The 17,281-nt window shown below is 48.5% G+C and overlaps 6 protein-coding genes and 1 pseudogene across 6 annotated transcripts; all 7 read left to right on the top strand.

Moving 5' to 3' along the window:
* Nucleotides 1–46: 46 nt before the first annotated feature.
* On the top strand, nt 47–6,904 carry LOC117192451. Its single transcript, XM_033397139.1, has 2 exons — nt 47–433; nt 6,784–6,904. The coding sequence occupies exons 1-2, from the start codon at nt 68–70 to the stop codon at nt 6,841–6,843; spliced, it is 426 nt and encodes a 141-aa protein (XP_033253030.1). The 5' UTR covers nt 47–67; the 3' UTR covers nt 6,844–6,904.
* On the top strand, nt 926–2,589 carry LOC117192448 (protein EFR3 homolog cmp44E-like). The gene is made up of 3 exons (XM_033397137.1): nt 926–1,372; nt 1,441–2,065; nt 2,149–2,589. Exons 1-3 carry the CDS (start codon nt 1,038–1,040, stop codon nt 2,299–2,301), a joined length of 1,113 nt encoding a protein of 370 aa, XP_033253028.1. The 5' UTR covers nt 926–1,037; the 3' UTR covers nt 2,302–2,589.
* Nucleotides 6,905–7,250: 346 nt separating the features above from the next.
* On the top strand, nt 7,251–8,933 carry LOC117192449 (annotated as a pseudogene).
* Nucleotides 8,934–9,717: 784 nt separating this feature from the next.
* LOC117192453 (protein EFR3 homolog cmp44E-like) lies at nt 9,718–10,468 on the top strand. The gene is made up of 3 exons (XM_033397140.1): nt 9,718–10,081; nt 10,155–10,297; nt 10,357–10,468. Exons 1-3 carry the CDS (start codon nt 9,975–9,977, stop codon nt 10,371–10,373), a joined length of 267 nt encoding a protein of 88 aa, XP_033253031.1. The 5' UTR covers nt 9,718–9,974; the 3' UTR covers nt 10,374–10,468.
* On the top strand, nt 10,438–15,533 carry LOC117193960 (protein EFR3 homolog cmp44E-like). Its single transcript, XM_033398614.1, has 6 exons — nt 10,438–10,602; nt 10,923–10,938; nt 11,016–11,142; nt 11,217–12,080; nt 14,559–15,183; nt 15,226–15,533. The coding sequence occupies exons 1-6, from the start codon at nt 10,438–10,440 to the stop codon at nt 15,376–15,378; spliced, it is 1,950 nt and encodes a 649-aa protein (XP_033254505.1). The 3' UTR covers nt 15,379–15,533.
* LOC117192450 (protein EFR3 homolog cmp44E-like) lies at nt 12,347–13,716 on the top strand. Its single transcript, XM_033397138.1, has 2 exons — nt 12,347–12,773; nt 12,857–13,716. The coding sequence occupies exons 1-2, from the start codon at nt 12,432–12,434 to the stop codon at nt 13,001–13,003; spliced, it is 489 nt and encodes a 162-aa protein (XP_033253029.1). The 5' UTR covers nt 12,347–12,431; the 3' UTR covers nt 13,004–13,716.
* A 162-nt stretch (nt 15,534–15,695) lies between the features above and the next one.
* Nucleotides 15,696–16,046, top strand: LOC117193959. Its single transcript, XM_033398613.1, has one exon. The coding sequence runs from the start codon at nt 15,696–15,698 to the stop codon at nt 16,044–16,046; it is 351 nt and encodes a 116-aa protein (XP_033254504.1).
* Nucleotides 16,047–17,281: the final 1,235 nt, after the last annotated feature.

Raw genomic sequence — 17,281 nt, 5'->3', positions numbered from 1 at the left:
TGCATTAGTTGTTATACAAATACAATATATACCTATTGTATGTCGATAAAAATTGTCTGTTTAAAAAATGGGAAGTTGTACAAAAAATTGTTGTGGCTTGTCCTCATCATCAAGTAAACCGAAAAATACGTGCTGCAAACAAATGCCTGCTGTGGAAGGGGCCGGACGCAATCCTTTCGTCAGGTTCCTGCTGCACTTCAAGAGAAACAACAAGGAAAAACTCTGCAATATGCGGCTGACTCAGGTATTGCGGTTCGCCAGCAAGAAGTGGAAACAAATGAGCTGTGAGGAGAAGTCGCCCTTCGTCCAGGCGGCCCATAAATCAAAGTACAGGTTTTGGTCGCGGAACAAGGAGGCCAATAGGATTATGGAAAAGTTTCGCCAAACTGTGGGATGTGCAAACCCTCGGACAAAAGACGTCTTCAAGGTGATGGTTGATCTTGACTCCTGGCGGCAAAACGTCCTGGATGACTTGCTTGGGTATGATGAGTAGCATACGAATTTGGAACTATTTTGCAATTAATCGAAGACTTTAATAAACGAAATCGAGATAATTGTTACTGTGCGTACATCGCGTACAAAGCGAATACAAAATGTGTTAGGACAGTTAGATGCGCACACATACTACATGACTATATAATCCAAATACGCCTCAATCTTAGTTACATTGCCGCGTTGCTGACTACTTACTCGTAGGCTTAACAAGTAGATCATCTTTGAGTGAGTTGGCTAATATCATCAATTACAATATGCAACATCGATGTGCGACCGCACGAGCGATTCTCCAGTCTACTCCAAAGAGTAGAGTTCAATAGTTAATTATTACATTACATGTACATGTAGGTTCTAATGAAGTAAACGATATACAAAAAAATATATCTGGGCGTGCCAGAACGATCTTCGGAGTGCCCGAACTTAATTTACAAACGTGTGGATCCCGTCACACGATTATCGTAATCGTAGGAGAAACTTGCAGATAACGAATTTACAATTACATCTAAAGCGAGACTCGACCAGTGCGAGTCCATGAACAGGAAATGGTGGTAGTAGTGCTTATGGAGGTGATCTTGCTATTTGGTGGATGTGCGCGCTCAGCACGCTATGTCGCCGAACAGTGCATCAGCGTCGGTGGACACACCGATCTCTCGGTGCCAACTTATCCTTCGGTGACGGGGACGTTTGCGTTGACCCCTCCGAGTCACCAATGTAGACCGCCGAATCATCAGCACTGGCCGGAGTCAGCGGCCTCTCGCAAGTCAGCGCTCTCGGACCGCCTCGACGCACTGTCCGCGAGCTACAACACCGCCGCCCTGCTCATCGTGGAGATGTCCAGCAGCGAGACAGTGCAGGAGTTCCTGTTGTTCATCCTCGGGTGAGGCATCGGCGTCTCATCAGGAGCCATTAATATTTTTAATAAAACTCTCGTTCTACCATATTTAGCATTCAGGAGGTGGCCAACACAGTGGAGACCTTGGGAGCCGTGCGCAAGTGCAATTTGCACGCCATATCCATTGCATTGCTGGTGCTCATCTCGCGAGTTAGTGGCATCAACAATCTGCTGGAGTATGCCCAGAAGATTGTCGATGCGCGACGCGAGGAGGCCACCTACTTTCTTCCGCCGCTGCTGGAGTCCAAGAAGGTCGCAACGAAGAGCCTGAATCTGTCGCTTCCACACCTGGCAATCGACAAGTTGGCGCTGGGCGAGTGTCTGCAAAATGCTGGTATGGATGCCCAACGTCTCAATACAGGGGCTCCCTATACGCTCAACCAGACGGACAATCCCGGCCATCGCCATTCCTGGGTGGAGTCGGTGAGCTCCCACTTGACGCAGCGCAACAGCTCGGCGGATCTGACGGTCTACAATGGGGATGTGGACAGTGTGAACAGCTCGCCTGGCCAGTGCAAGAAGATACTGGCGCCCGAGTTCAATTTCGACGCGATGAAGCGGGCCCTGGCCGAGACAACGAAGGCCGCCAAGCGGGAGCAGCGCGAGCGGCAAATGCAGATCGTACGCACCTTCCGCGAGGGCGAGTTCGATGATCTTGTGAGACGCACAGAACCGAAGGTAATTCCCATCCATACCCATCCGTATTCATGTAAATGAAGAAAGAAAGCATGTTAACTCTTTGGTTTCTTTTCCATTTCCAGCACGATCTCATCCAAAACCGCCTCAACGAGCTGTTCAACTTGCTGGCTGTGGAGCGTCAGATAACGCAAAGCGACAGCAAGGTGGCCCAGCTGCAGGGCAGCAACGAGAAGCCCATCTACGAGACAAACTTTCCAGAATTATTCTATTACTAATCTGTATTACTGTGAATCGCCTCCGGCAAAGCGAATGTTCTGTACTCAATTTATGCATGAGATGGTAGCTATGAAAGCGAATTGGTTTGGTGTCAGTAGATAAATTTAATTAAATTTCCCGTTGTTAAATGAAAACAATTCAATTGTCCCCCAAATATGTATGTAGTATGTCCTATGCATTAGTTGTTATACAAATACAATATATACCTATTGTATGTCGATAAAAATTGTCTGTTTCAAAAATAGGAAGTTGTACAAAAAATTGTTGTGGCTTGTCCTCATCATCAAGTAAACCGAAAAATACGTGCTGCAAACAAATGCCTGCTGTGGATGAGGCCGGACGCAATCCTTTCGTCAGGTTCCTGCTGCACTTCAAGAGAAAAAACAAGGAAAAACTCTGCAATATGCGGCCGACTCAGGTATTGCGGTTCGCCAGCAAGAAGTGGAAACAAATGAGCTGTGAGGAGAAGTCGCCCTACGTCCAGGCGGCCCATAAATCAAAGTACAGGTTTTGGTCGCGGAACAAGGAGGCCAATAGGATTATGGAGAAGTTTCGCCAAACTGTGGGATGTGCAAACCCTCGGACAAAAGACGTCTTCAAGGTGATGGTTGATCTCGACTCCTGGCGGCAAAACGTCCTGGATGACTTGCTTGGGGATGATGAGTAGCATACGAATTTGGAACTATTTTGCAATTAATCGAAGACTTTAATAAACGAAATCGAGATAATTGTTACTGTTCGTACATCGCGTACAAAGCGAATACAAAATGTGTTAGGACAGTTAGATGCGCAAACATACTACATGACTATATAATCCGAATACGCCTCAATCTTAGTTACATTGCCGCGTTGCTGCCTACTTACTCGTAGGCTTAACAAGTAGATCATCTTTGAGTGAGTTGGCTAATATCATCAATTACAATATGCAACATCGATGTGCGACCACATGAGCGATTCTCCAGTCTACTCCAAAGAGTAGAGTTCAATAGTTAATTATTACATTACATGTACATGTAGGTTCTAATGAAGTAAACGGTATACAAAAATATATATCTGGGCGTGCCTGAACGATCTTCGGAGTGCCCGAACTTAATTTACAAACGTGTGGATCACGTCACACGATTATCGTAATCGTAGGAGAAACTTGCAGATAACGAATTTACAATTACATCTAAAACGAGTCTCGACCAGTGCGAGTCCATGAACAGGAAATGGTGGTAGTAGTGCTTATGGAGGTGATCTTGCTATTTGGTGGCTGCGGCCGCGCTACAAGCGACTGGTGGACAACATCTTCCCGGTGAACCCGGAGGATGGCCTGGTCAAGTCGAATATGGAGAAGCTGACCTTCTACTCGCTCAGCTCACCCGACAAGCTCGACCGCATCGGCGAATATCTGTACCAGAAGGCCACCAAGGATATCAACCGCAAGCGCTATAAGTGAGTAAACCTACCAGATCTGCTGTTTGAATGTCATTAAATGTGTGTTTCCTCCCTCTTCGTGCCCCTAAAGGCTGGCAGAGATCGCCATGGCCTTGCTGCTGCAGGCCTGTCACGCCCAGACCACACTCAACCTGTTCGTAGAGTCGTTCCTGCGCATGGTGCAGAAGCTGCTGGAGGACTCGAATCCGAATTTAAAAATCATGGCCACCAACTCGGTTAGTAAATACGAGCAGGCGTCTGCCCAGTTCAGTCCTGTGCTTAGCGTGCCCTTCCTTGCAGTTTGTCAAGTTCGCTAACATAAACGAGGACACGCCCTCCTACCACCGACGCTACGATTTCTTCATCTCGAAGTTCTCGTCGATGTGCCACAGCGAGGGCAGCGATCTGCGGGATAGCCTGCGGCTGGCCGGCATCAAAGGACTGCAGGGCGTCATACGGAAGACAGTGTCCGATGATCTGGTCGAGAACATCTGGGCGGAACAGCACATGGAGAAGATTGTGCCCTCGCTACTGTTCAATATGCAGGTGAGAAGAATGATCCCTCCCGCCATGTAACTCCCGGTCCAGAGGTGCTTGGATCGGGTCCCTGACATTTCAATGATTGGACAACGAATCAAAATTTGCTGCGACTTGAACTAATTTCGATATATTCTGCATTTCGTTTTCGTATATTCTGTTAATGCAAACCAAACCCTAACCAACCAACCAATCCACAACACAACCAACACACAAAAACATGAAACAGTTTTGTGTAAACGTTATGTTCGTGAAGAAAAATTTACTGGCGGTAATAATAAATATAATCGAATCGAATTCTAGCATTAAATGCGCACCTTGAGCTGTAGACCAGCATCTGTGCGAGTTGTTTAGTAGATGATAAGATAAAAAATTCTATAGGGTACCCTGACTCTAACATATTTCTCTATCGCCCGCCGCAGTCTGGCGACCTCACGCCCGTCGAAGATGCCACCAATGTGACGCCACCAGCACTGGCCGAGGAAGTGCTGCGGGAGCTGGTCGGACGAGCCTCGTTCGGACACATTCGGAGCGTGCTCAAGCCGCTGTTGACGTAAGTAGTAGCCATCGAAGCATCGAACTGTCAGTCAATGTGCTCAATCAATGTTTACCCCCGCAATCGCACAGACACCTCGATCGGCATGAACTGTGGGTGCCCAACACCTTTGCCATTCACACGTTCCGCATTGTGATGATATCGATCCAGCCGCAGTACTCGTACACTGTGGTGGAGACTCTGATGCAGCACCTGGACAGCAACTTCAAGTCCTCGCCCAAGACGCGCACCTCCCTGGCGGTGGTGCTGTCGAAGATCATTGCCATTGCGGCTGGCGAGAGTGTGGGACCCTCGGCCCTGGACATCATCAACAATCTGCTGACCCACTTGCGCACCAGCGTGAGCACCACCAGCGAGATCACCGCTGAGGAGTCGCAGTACCAGGAGGCGCTTATAAATGCATTGGGCGAGTTTGCCAACCATCATCCCGACTACCAGAAGATCGAGATAATGCTGTTCATCATGAACACGGTGCCGGACCCCTCCAAGAAGAGCAAGGGCGACCAGATGCTACAGAACATTCGGCTCAAGTCGCTGCTCAAGGTCGGCACCCAGTACAGCACGGTGTCCTTCGAGAAGGCCTTCCCCGCCTCGTTCCTGCAGCCGCTTCTGAAGATGGCCCGCGCCCCCTACGATCCTACACGTCTGATTGTCATGCAGATCTTCCAGGCCCTCTTAGATCGCCACCAGAACGATCAGGTGCTCAGTAGTGTCAGTGTCAAGCAATATCCGGCCCTTTCCCAGGAACCGCCCTCGCGCTCTGACATCATTTTCACGCACAAGCATGGAGCACACATTATGCAGGCGCTCATCGATAGCATGGCGCTTTCGGACCGCGTCGACGCACTGTCCGAGAGCTACAAAACCGCCGCCCTGCTCATCGTGGAGATGTCCAGCAGCGAGACAGTGCAGGAGTTCCTGTTGTTCATCCTCGGGTGAGGCATCGGCGTCTCATCAGGAGCCATTAATATTTTTAATAAAACTCTCGTTCTACCATATTTAGCATTCAGGAGGTGGCCAACACAGTGGAGACCTTGGGAGCCGTGCGCAAGTGCAATTTGCACGCCATATCCATTGCATTGCTGGTGCTCATCTCGCGAGTTAGTGGCATCAACAATCTGCTGGAGTATGCCCAGAAGATTGTCGATGCGCGACGCGAGGAGGCCACCTACTTTCTTCCGCCGCTGCTGGAGTCCAAGAAGGTCGCAACGAAGAGCCTGAATCTGTCGCTTCCACACCTGGCAATCGACAAGTTGGCGCTGGGCGAGTGTCTGCAAAATGCTGTGAACGCAAAGCGACAGCAAGGTGGCCCAGCTGCAGGTCAGCAACGAGAAGCCCATCTACGAGACAAACTTTCCAGAATTATTCTATTACTAATCTGTATTACTGTGAACCGCCTCCGGCAAAGCGAATGTTCTGTACTCAATTTATGCATATGATGGTAGCTATGAAAGCGAATTGGTTTGGTGTCAGTAGATAAATTTAATTAAATTTCCCGTTGTTAAATGAAAACAATTCAATTGTCCCCCAAATATGTATGTAGTATGTCCTATGCATTAGTTGTTATACAAATACAATATATACCTATTGTATGTCGATAAAAATTGTCTGTTTAAAAAATGGGAAGTTGTACAAAAAATTGTTGTGGCTTGTCCTCATCATCAAGTAAACCGAAAAATACGTGCTGCAAACAAATGCCTGCTGTGGAAGGGGCCGGACGCAATCCTTTCGTCAGGTTCCTGCTGTACTTCAAGAGAAACAACAAGGAAAAACTCTGCAATATGCGGCTGACTCAGGTATTGCGGTTCGCCAGCAAGAAGTGGAAACAAATGAGCTGTGAGGAGAAGTCGCCCTTCGTCCAGGCGGCCCATAAATCAAAGTACAGGTTTTGGTCGCGGAACAATGAGGCCAATAGGATTATGGAGAAGTTTCGCCAAACCCTCGGACAAAAGACGTCTTCAAGGTGATGGTTGATCTCGACTCCTGGCGGCAAAACGTCCTGGATGACTTGCTTGGGGATGATGAGTAGCATACGAATTTGGAACTATTTTGCAATTAATCGAAGACTTTAATAAACGAAATCGAGATAATTGTTACTGTGCGTACATCGCGTACAAAGCGAATACAAAATGTGTTAGGACAGTTAGATGCGCAAACATACTACATGACTATATAATCCGAATACGCCTCAATCTTAGTTACATTGCCGCGTTGCTGCCTACTTACTCGTAGGCTTAACAAGTAGATCATCTTTGAGTGAGTTGGCTAATATCTGCATCAATTACAATATGCAACATCGATGTGCGACCGCACGAGCGATTCTCCAGTCTACTCCAAAGAGTAGAGTTCAATAGTTAATTATTACATTACATGTACATGTAGGTTCTAATGAAGTAAACAATATACAAAAATATATATCTGGGCGTGCCAGAACGATCTTCGGAGTGCCCGAACTTAATTTACAAACGTGTGGATCACGTCACACGATTATCGTAATCGTAGGAGAAACTTGCAGATAACGAATTTACAATTACATCTAAAACGAACCTCGACCAGTGCGAGTCCATGAACAGGAAATGGTGGTAGTAGTGCTTATGGAGGTGATCTTGCTATTTGGTGGATGTGCGCGCTCAGCACGCTATGTCGCCGAACAGTGCATCAGCGTCGGTGGACACACCGATCTCTCGGTGCCAACTTATCCTTCGGTGACGGGGACGTGGGCGTTGACCCCTCCGAGTCACCAATGTAGACCGCCGAATCATCAGCACTGGCCGGAGTCAGCGGCCTCTCGCAAGTCAGCGCTCTCGGACCGCCTCGACGCACTGTCCGCGAGCTACAACACCGCCGCCCTGCTCATCGTGGAGATGTCCAGCAGCGAGACAGTGCAGGAGTTCCTGTTGTTCATCCTCGGGTGAGGCAGCGGCGTCTCATCAGGAGCCATTCATATTTTTAATAAAACTCTCGTTCTACCATATTTAGCATTCAGGAGGTGGCCAACACAGTGGAGACCTGGGGAGCCGTGCACAAGTGCAATTTGCACGCCATATCCATTGCATTGCTGGTGCTCATCTCGCGAGTTAGTGGCATCAACAATCTGCTGGAGTATGCCCAGAAGATTGTCGATGCGCGACGCGAGGAGGCCACCTACTTTCTTCCGCCGCTGCTGGAGTCCAAGAAGGTCGCAACGAAGAGCCTGAATCTGTCGCTTCCACACCTGGCAATCGACAAGTTGGCGCTGGGCGAGTGACTGCAAAATGCTGGTATGGATGCCCAACGTCTCAATACAGGGGCTCCCTATACGCTCAACCAGACGGACAATCCCGGCCATCGCCATTCCTGGGTGGAGTCGGTGAGCTCCCACTTGACGCAGCGCAACAGCTCGGCGGATCTGACGGTCTACAATGGGGATGTGGACAGTGTGAACAGCTCGCCTGGCCAGTGCAAGAAGATACTGGCGCCCGAGTTCAATTTCGACGCGATGAAGCGGGCCCTGGCCGAGCCAACGAAGGCCGCCAAGCGGGAGCAGCGCGAGCGGCAAATGCAGATCGTACGCACCTTCCGCGAGGGCGAGTTCGATGATCTTGTGAGACGCACAGAACCGAAGGTAATTCCCATCCATACCCATCCGTATTCATGTAAATGAAGAAAGAAAGCATGTTAACTCTTTGGTTTCTTTTCCATTTCCAGCACGATCTCATCCAAAACCGCCTCAACGAGCTGTTCAACTTGCTGGCTGTGGAGCGTCAGATAACGCATAGCAAGGTGGCCCAGCTGCAGGGCAGCAACGAGAAGCCCATCTACGAGACAAACTTTCCAGAATTATTCTATTACTAATCTGTATTACTGTGAATCGCCTCCGGCAAAGCGAATGTTCTGTACTCAATTTATGCATATGATGGTAGCTATGAAAGCGAATTGGTTTGGTGTCAGTAGATAAATTTAATTAAATTTCCCGTTGTTAAATGAAAACAATTCAATTGTCCCCCAAATATGTATGTAGTATGTCCTATGCATTAGTTGTTATACAAATACAATATATACCTATTGTATGTCGATAAAAATTGTCTGTTTCAAAAATAGGAAGTTGTACAAAAAATTGTTGTGGCTTGTCCTCATCATCAAGTAAACCGAAAAATACGTGCTGCAAACAAATGCCTGCTGTGGAAGAGGCCGGACGCAATCCTTTCGTCAGGTTCCTGCTGCACTTCAAGAGAAACAACAAGGAAAAACTCTGCAATTTGCGGCCGACTCAGGTATTGCGGTTCGCCAGCAATAAGTGGAAACAAATGAGCTGTGAGGAGAAGTCGCCCTACGTCCAGGCGGCCCATAAATCAAAGTACAGGTTTTGGTCGCGGAACAAGGAGGCCAATAGGATTATGGAGAAGTTTCGCCAAACTGTGGGATGTGCAAACCCTCGGACAAAAGACGTCTTCAAGGTGATGGTTGATCTCGACTCCTGGCGGCAAAACGTCCTGGATGACTTGCTTGGGGATGATGAGTAGCATACGAATTTGGAACTATTTTGCAATTAATCGAAGACTTTAATAAACGAAATCGAGATAATTGTTACTGTGCGTACATCGCGTACAAAGCGAATACAAAATGTGTTAGGACAGTTAAATGCGCACACATACTACATGACTATATAATCCAAATACGCCTCAATCTTAGTTACATTGCCGCGTTGCTGCCTACTTACTCGTAGGCTTAACAAGTAGATCATCTTTGAGTGAGTTGGCTAATATCATCAATTACAATATGCAACATCGATGTGCGACCGCACGAGCGATTCTCCAGTCTACTCCAAAGAGTAGAGTTCAATAGTTAATTATTACATTACATGTACATGTACATGTACATAAACGGTATACAAAAATATATATCTGGGCGTGCCTGAACGATCTTCGGAGTGCCCGAACTTAATTTACAAACGTGTGGATCACGTCACACGATTATCGTCATCGTAGGAGAAACTTGCAGATAACGAATTTACAATTACATCTAAAACGAGTCTCGACCAGTGCGAGTCCATGAACAGGAAATGGTGGTAGTAGTGCTTATGGAGGTGATCTTGCTATTTGGTGGCTGCGGCCGCGCTACAAGCGACTGGTGGACAACACCTTCCCGGTGAACCCGGAGGATGGCCTGGTCAAGTCGAACATGGAGAAGCTGACCTTCTACTCGCTCAGCTCACCCGACAAGCTCGACCGCATCGGCGAATATCTGTACCAGAAGGCCACCAAGGATATCAACCGCAAGCGCTATAAGTGAGTAAACCTACCAGATCTGCTGTTTGAATGTCATTAAATGTGTGTTTCCTCCCTCTTCGTGCCCCTAAAGGCTGGCAGAGATCGCCATGGAGGCCATGGCCTTGCTGCTGCAGGCCTGTCACACTCAACCTGTTCGTAGAGTCGTTCCTGCGCATGGTGCAGAAGCTGCTGGAGGACTCGAATCCGAATTTAAAAATCATGGCCACCAACTCGGTTAGTAAAGCAGGCGTCTGCCCAGTTCAGTCCTGTGCTTAGCTTGCCCTTCCTTGCAGTTTGTCAAGTTCGCTAACATAAACGAGGACACGCCCTCCTACCACCGACGCTACGATTTCTTCATCTCGAAGTTCTCGTCGATGTGCCACAGCGAGGGCAGCGATCTGCGGGATAGCCTGCGGCTGGCCGGCATCAAAGGACTGCAGGGCGTCATACGGAAGACAGTGTCCGATGATCTGGTCGAGAACATCTGGGCGGCACAGCACATGGAGAAGATTGTGCCCTCGCTACTGTTCAATATGCAGGTGAGAAGAATGATCCCTCCCGCCATGTAACTCCCGGTCCAGAGGTGCTTGGATCGGGTCCCTGACATTTCAATGATTGGACAACGAATCAAAATTTGCTGCGACTTGAACTAATTTCGATATATTCTGCATTTCGTTTTCGTATATTCTGTTAATGCAAACCAAACCCTAACCAACCAACCAATCCACAACACAACCAACACACAACAACATGAAACAGTTTTGTGTAAAGGTTATGTTCGTGAAGAAAAATTTACTGGCGGTAAAAATTAATATAATCGAATCGAATTCTAACATTAAATGCGCACCTTGAGCTGTAGACCAGCATCTGTGCGAGTTGTTTAGTAGATGATAAGATAAAAAATTCTATAGGGTACCCTGACTCTAACATATTTCTCTATCGCCCGCCGCAGTCTGGCGACCTCACGCCCGTCGAAGATGCCACCAATGTGACGCCACCAGCCACCAGGAAGTGCTGCGGGAGCTGGTCGGACGAGCCTCGTTCGGACAAATTCGGAGCGTGCTCAAGCCGCTGTTGACGTAAGTAATAGCCATCGAAGCATCGAACTGTCAGTCAATGTGCTCAATCAATGTTTACCCCCGCAATCGCACAGACACCTCGATCGGCATGAACTGTGGGTGCCCAACACCTTTGCCATTCACACGTTCCGCATTGTGATGATATCGATCCAGCCGCAGTACTCGTACACTGTGGTGGAGACTCTGATGCAGCACCTGGACAGCAACTTCAAGTCCTCGCCCAAGACGCGCACCTCCCTGGCGGTGGTGCTGTCGAAGATCATTGCCATTGCGGCTGGCGAGAGTGTGGGACCCTCGGCCCTGGACATCATCAACAATCTGCTGACCCACTTGCGCACCAGCGTGAGCACCACCAGCGAGATCACCGCTGAGGAGTCGCAGTACCAGGAGGCGCTTATAAATGCATTGGGCGAGTTTGCCAACCATCATCCCGACTACCAGAAGATCGAGATAATGCTGTTCATCATGAACACGGTGCCGGACCCCTCCAAGAAGAGCAAGGGCGACCAGATGCTACAGAACATTCTGCTCAAGTCGCTGCTCAAGGTCGGCACCCAGTACAGCACGGTGTCCTTCGAGAAGGCCTTCCCCGCCTCGTTCCTGCAGCCGCTTCTGAAGATGGCCCGCGCCCCCCACGATCCTACACATCTGATTGTCATGCAGATCTTCCAGGCCCTCTTAGATCGCCACCAGAACGATCAGGTGCTCAGTAGTATCAGTGTCAAGCAATATCCGGCCCTTTCCCAGGAACCGCCCTCGCGCTCTGACATCATTTTCACGAACAAGCATGGAGCACACATTATGCAGGCGCTCATCGATAGCATGGCGCTTTCGGACCGCGTCGACGCACTGTCCGCGAGCTACAACACCGCCGCCCTGCTCATCGTGGAGATGTCCAGCAGCGAGACAGTGCAGGAGTTCCTGTTGTTCATCCTCGGGTGAGGCATCGGCGTCTCATCAGGAGCCATTAATATTTTTAATAAAACTCTCGTTCTACCATATTTAGCATTCAGGAGGTGGCCAACACAGTGGAGACCTTGGAAGCCGTGCACAAGTGCAATTTGCACGCCATATCCATTGCATTGCTGGTGCTCATCTCGCGAGTTAGTGGCATCAACAATCTGCTGGAGTATGCCCAGAAGATTGTCGATGCGCGACGCGAGGAGGCCACCTACTTTCTTCCGCCGCTGCTGGAGTCCAAGAAGGTCGCAACGAAGAGCCTGAATCTGTCGCTTCCACACCTGGCAATCGACAAGTTGGCGCTGGGCGAGTGACTGCAAAATGCTGGTATGGATGCCCAACGTCTCAATACAGGGGCTCCCTATACGCTCAACCAGACGGACAATCCCGGCCATCGCCATTCCTGGGTGGAGTCGGTGAGCTCCCACTTGACGCAGCGCAACAGCTCGGCGGATCTGACGGTCTACAATGGGGATGTGGACAGTGTGAACAGCTCGCCTGGCCAGTGCAAGAAGATACTGGCGCCCGAGTTCAATTTCGACGCGATGAAGCGGGCCCTGGCCGAGCCAACGAAGGCCGCCAAGCGGGAGCAGCGCGAGCGGCAAATGCAGATCGTACGCACCTTCCGCGAGGGCGAGGTCGATGATCTTGTGAGACGCACAGAACCGAAGGTAATTCCCATCCATACCCATCCGTATTCATGTAAATGAAGAAAGAAAGCATGTTAACTCTTTGGTTTCTTTTCCATTTCCAGCACGATCTCATCCAAAACCGCCTCAACGAGCTGTTCAACTTGCTGGCTGTGGAGCGTCAGATAACGCATAGCAAGGTGGCCCAGCTGCAGGGCAGCAACGAGAAGCCCATCTACGAGACAAACTTTCCAGAATTATTCTATTACTAATCTGTATTACTGTGAATCGCCTCCGGCAAAGCGAATGTTCTGTACTCAATTTATGCATATGATGGTAGCTATGAAAGCGAATTGGTTTGGTGTCAGTAGATAAATTTAATTAAATTTCCCGTTGTTAAATGAAAACAATTCAATTGTCCCCCAAATATGTATGTAGTATGTCCTATGCATTAGTTGTTATACAAATACAATATATACCTATTGTATGTCGATAAAAATTGTCTGTTTAAAAAATGGGAAGTTGTACAAAAAATTGTTGTGGCTTGTTCTCATCATCAAGTAAACCGAAAAATACGTGCTGCAAACAAATGCCTGCTGTGGAAGGGGCCGGACGCAATCCTTTCGTCAGGTTCCTGCTGTACTTCAAGAGAAACAACAAGGAAAAACTCTGCAATATGCGGCCGACTCAGGTATTGCGGTTCGCCAGCAAGAAGTGGAAACAAATGAGCTGTGAGGAGAAGTCGCCCTTCGTCCAGGCGGCCCATAAATCAAAGTACAGGTTTTGGTCGCGGAACAATGAGGCCAATAGGATTATGGAGAAGTTTCGCCAAACCCTCGGACAAAAGACGTCTTCAAGGTGATGGTTGATCTCGACTCCTGGCGGCAAAACGTCCTGGATGACTTGCTTGGGGATGATGAGTAGCATACGAATTTGGAACTATTTTGCAATTAATCGAAGACTTTAATAAACGAAATCGAGATAATTGTTACTGTGCGTACATCGCGTACAAAGCGAATACAAAATGTGTTAGGACAGTTAGATGCGCAAACATACTACATGACTATATAATCCGAATACGCCTCAATCTTAGTTACATTGCCGCGTTGCTGCCTACTTACTCGTAGGCTTAACAAGTAGATCATCTTTGAGTGAGTTGGCTAATATCTGCATCAATTACAATATGCAACATCGATGTGCGACCGCACGAGCGATTCTCCAGTCTACTCCAAAGAGTAGAGTTCAATAGTTAATTATTACATTACATGTACATGTAGGTTCTAATGAAGTAAACGATATACAAAAATATATATCTGGGCGTGCCAGAACGATCTTCGGAGTGCCCGAACTTAATTTACAAACGTGTGGATCACGTCACGATTATCGTAATCGTAGGAGAAACTTGCAGATAACGAATTTACAATTACATCTAAAACGAACCTCGACCAGTGCGAGTCCATGAACAGGAAATGGTGGTAGTAGTGCTTATGGAGTAGTACCGATCTCTCGGTGCCAACTTATCCTTCGTCGCGGTGACGGGGACGTGGGCGTTGACCCCTCCGAGTCGCCAATGTAGACCGCCGAATCATCAGCACTGACCAGAGTCAGCGGCTTAAGCTGCAATCTCCGAAATGGGTATGGAAAGCGCTCTCGGACCGCCTCGACGCACTGTCCGCGAGCTACAACACCGCCGCCCTGCTCATCATGGAGATGTCCAGCAGCGAGCAGGAGTGCAGGAGTTCCTGTTGTTCATCCTCGGGTGAGGCATCGGCGTCTCATCAGGAGCCATTAATATTTTTAATAAAACTCTCGTTCTACCATATTTAGCATTCAGGAGGTGGCCAACACAGTGGAGACCTTGGGAGCCGTGCACAAGTGCAATTTGCACGCCATATCCATTGCATTGCTGGTGCTCATCTCGCGAGTTAGTGGAATCAACAATCTGCTGGAGTATGCCCAGAAGATTGTCGATGCGCGACGCGAGGAGGCCACCTACTTTCTTCCGCCGCTGCTGGAGTTCAAGAAGGTCGCAACGAAGAGCCTGAATCTGTCGCTTCCACACCTGGCAATCGACAAGTTGGCGCTGGGCGAGTGTCTGCAAAATGCTGGTATGGATGCCCAACGTCTCAATACAGGGGCTCCCTATACGCTCATCCAGACGGACAATCCCGGCCATCGCCATTCCTGGGTGGAGTCGGTGAGCTCCCACTTGACGCAGCGCAACAGCTCGGCGGATCTGACGGTCTACAAGGGGGATGTGAACAGTGTGAACAGCTCGCCTGGCCAGTGCAAGAAGATACTGGCGCCCGAGTTCAATTTCGACGCGATGAATCGGGCCCTGGCCGAGCCAACGAAGGCCGCCAAGCGGGAGCAGCGCGAGCGGCAAATGCAGATCGTACGCACCTTCCGCGAGGGCGAGTTCGATGATCTTGTGAGACGCACAGAACCGAAGGTAATTCCCATGTTAACTCTTTGGTTTCTTTTCCATTTCCAGCACGATCTCATCCAAAACCGCCTCAACGAGCTGTTCAACTTTCTGGCTGTGGAGCGTCAGATAACGCAAAGCGATAGCAAGGTGGCCCAGCTGCAGGACAGCAACGAGAAGCCCATCTACGAGACAAACTTTCCAGAATTATTCTATTACTAATCTGTATTACTGTGAACCGCCTCCAGCAAAACGAATGTTCTGTACTCAATTTATGCATATGATGGTAGCTATGAAAGCGAATTGGTTTGGTGTCAGTAGATAAATTTAATTAAATTTCCCGTTGTTAAATGAAAACAATTCAATTGTCCCCCAAATATGTATGTAGTATGTCCTATGCATTAGTTGTTATACAAATACAATATATACCTATTGTATGTCGATAAAAATTGTCTATTTAAAAAATAGGAAGTTGTACAAAAAATTGTTGTGGCTTGTCCTCATCATCAAGTAAACCGAAAAATACGTGCTGCAAACAAATGCCTGCTGTGGAAGGGGCCGGACGCAATCCTTTCGTGAGGTTCCTGCTGCACTTCAAGAGAAACAACAAGGAAAAACTCTGCAATATGCGGCCGACTCAGCAGTGCTTCGCGGTTCGCCAGCAGTGGAAACAAATGAGCTGTGAGGAGAAGTCGCCCTACGTCCAGGCGGCCCATAAATCAAAGTACAGGTTTTGGTCGCGGAACAAGGAGGCCAATAGGGTTATGGAGAAGTTTCGCCAAACTGTGGGATGTGCAAACCCTCGGACAAAAGACGTCTTCAAGGTGATGGTTGATCTCGACTCCTGGCGGCAAAACGTCCTGGATGACTTGCTTGGGGATGATGAGTAGCATACGAATTTGGAACTATTTTGCAATTAATCGAAGAATTTAATAAACGAAATCGAGATAATTGTTACTGTGCGTACATCGCATACAAAGCGAATACAAAATGTGTTAGGACAGTTAGATGCGCAAACATTCTACATGACTATATAATCCGAATACGCCTCAATCTTAGTTACCGCGTTGCCGCGTTGCTGCCTACTTACTCGTAGGCTTAACAAGTTGTAACGGTTGCGGTTGGACCAAAAGCAATAAAACGGAACGGGGAAAATCCCACACGGTGGGCGCGCCGCAAAAATCGGGCGAAAATTAATAACCGTGCGCCGAGAAAACTGGCAAGAAACTACCCTGGCGAAAAGTGCATATTTGCCTCGCCTGGCAGCTCTGCCAGGAGAACCCAACGCTCGTGTCTCCGTGGAAAAGTCCGAAAAACCGGTATGTTAAAGTGCCCTGAAGGGAAAATTTAGATTTTTTTTCTTAGCCCTCGTGGTTTTGGTTCTGTTTCGCACATAGGGCCCTGGCCCCGAGCGGTAGCCACCCGGCTCTCCCAAAGTTCTGCCCCACCAACACCAAACTCCCACCCTTGACGGGAGTACTCTTCGGAGTCGACCTTGGTGTGGGGCCGAGATTTTTTTTTCCTTTTGGAGTCGTTGAAGCATCCACCTGCCCGGCGACATAACCTCCACCGGCCATAACCCTTGCGCCATATCTAACGTACGCGCAGAGAGGGCATAGGGGGCATAGAGATCACCCCCCCCCCTATGCGCCGCTAACTCGCTGTCTGAGACGGCCTAGAAGACGCCGCCAGACCAGACCCAGATTTCATAGCATAGTGTAGTTTTAATTGTATTTTTTTTTGGTTCCTTCTGAGCACTTATATGACTATGTAACTTTCCTTAACTCTGCGTCACAGTCCTACCTCGATAGGCGGGAGTGTGAAAGTTCCCAAAACGGAATTTATTTTTGCGGGTTGGAGACCGAAAAACTTAATCATAAAGTAACAGACTACAAAAAAAAAAAACAACAAAAAAAAAAAAACCTTTTTCATACCCCCCCTATTTACCAATCCCCCTCCGAACGGGGCACACATTAACATGGTTTCCACAGCTCCACAACGAAAGGCGCCTTTCAGCGAGGGACCACTGTATTAAAGCCGAAAGTGACCCAATTTCAATTTTCTCCTTTGCGCCTGTCTTCGTCAAAATCTAAAACGCATGCGCAGCGGCCAGCCGCTGCTGATA

Source organism: Drosophila miranda (assembly GCF_003369915.1).
Source record: "Drosophila miranda strain MSH22 chromosome Y unlocalized genomic scaffold, D.miranda_PacBio2.1 Contig_Y2_pilon, whole genome shotgun sequence".
Taxonomy (NCBI): Eukaryota; Metazoa; Arthropoda; class Insecta; order Diptera; family Drosophilidae; genus Drosophila; species Drosophila miranda.
This window is presented reverse-complemented; position numbering and strand designations above follow the sequence as displayed.

Coding starts and splice junctions, on each gene's coding strand:
- LOC117192451 (XM_033397139.1), top strand. CDS start 68: ATGGGAAGTTGTACAAAAAATTGTTGTGGCTTGTCCTCATCATCAAGT. Junction 434..6,783: donor AAGACGTCTTCAAGGTGATG/GTTGATCTTGAC, acceptor TTCAAGGTGATG/GTTGATCTCGACTCCTGGCG.
- LOC117192448 (XM_033397137.1), top strand. CDS start 1,038: ATGGTGGTAGTAGTGCTTATGGAGGTGATCTTGCTATTTGGTGGATGT. Junction 1,373..1,440: donor TTCCTGTTGTTCATCCTCGG/GTGAGGCATCGG, acceptor TACCATATTTAG/CATTCAGGAGGTGGCCAACA. Junction 2,066..2,148: donor TGAGACGCACAGAACCGAAG/GTAATTCCCATC, acceptor TTCCATTTCCAG/CACGATCTCATCCAAAACCG.
- LOC117192453 (XM_033397140.1), top strand. CDS start 9,975: ATGGAGAAGCTGACCTTCTACTCGCTCAGCTCACCCGACAAGCTCGAC. Junction 10,082..10,154: donor ATCAACCGCAAGCGCTATAA/GTGAGTAAACCT, acceptor GTGCCCCTAAAG/GCTGGCAGAGATCGCCATGG.
- LOC117193960 (XM_033398614.1), top strand. CDS start 10,438: ATGTGCCACAGCGAGGGCAGCGATCTGCGGGATAGCCTGCGGCTGGCC. Junction 12,081..14,558: donor TTCCTGTTGTTCATCCTCGG/GTGAGGCATCGG, acceptor TACCATATTTAG/CATTCAGGAGGTGGCCAACA. Junction 15,184..15,225: donor TGAGACGCACAGAACCGAAG/GTAATTCCCATG, acceptor TTCCATTTCCAG/CACGATCTCATCCAAAACCG.
- LOC117192450 (XM_033397138.1), top strand. CDS start 12,432: ATGGATGCCCAACGTCTCAATACAGGGGCTCCCTATACGCTCAACCAG. Junction 12,774..12,856: donor TGAGACGCACAGAACCGAAG/GTAATTCCCATC, acceptor TTCCATTTCCAG/CACGATCTCATCCAAAACCG.
- LOC117193959 (XM_033398613.1), top strand. CDS start 15,696: ATGCCTGCTGTGGAAGGGGCCGGACGCAATCCTTTCGTGAGGTTCCTG.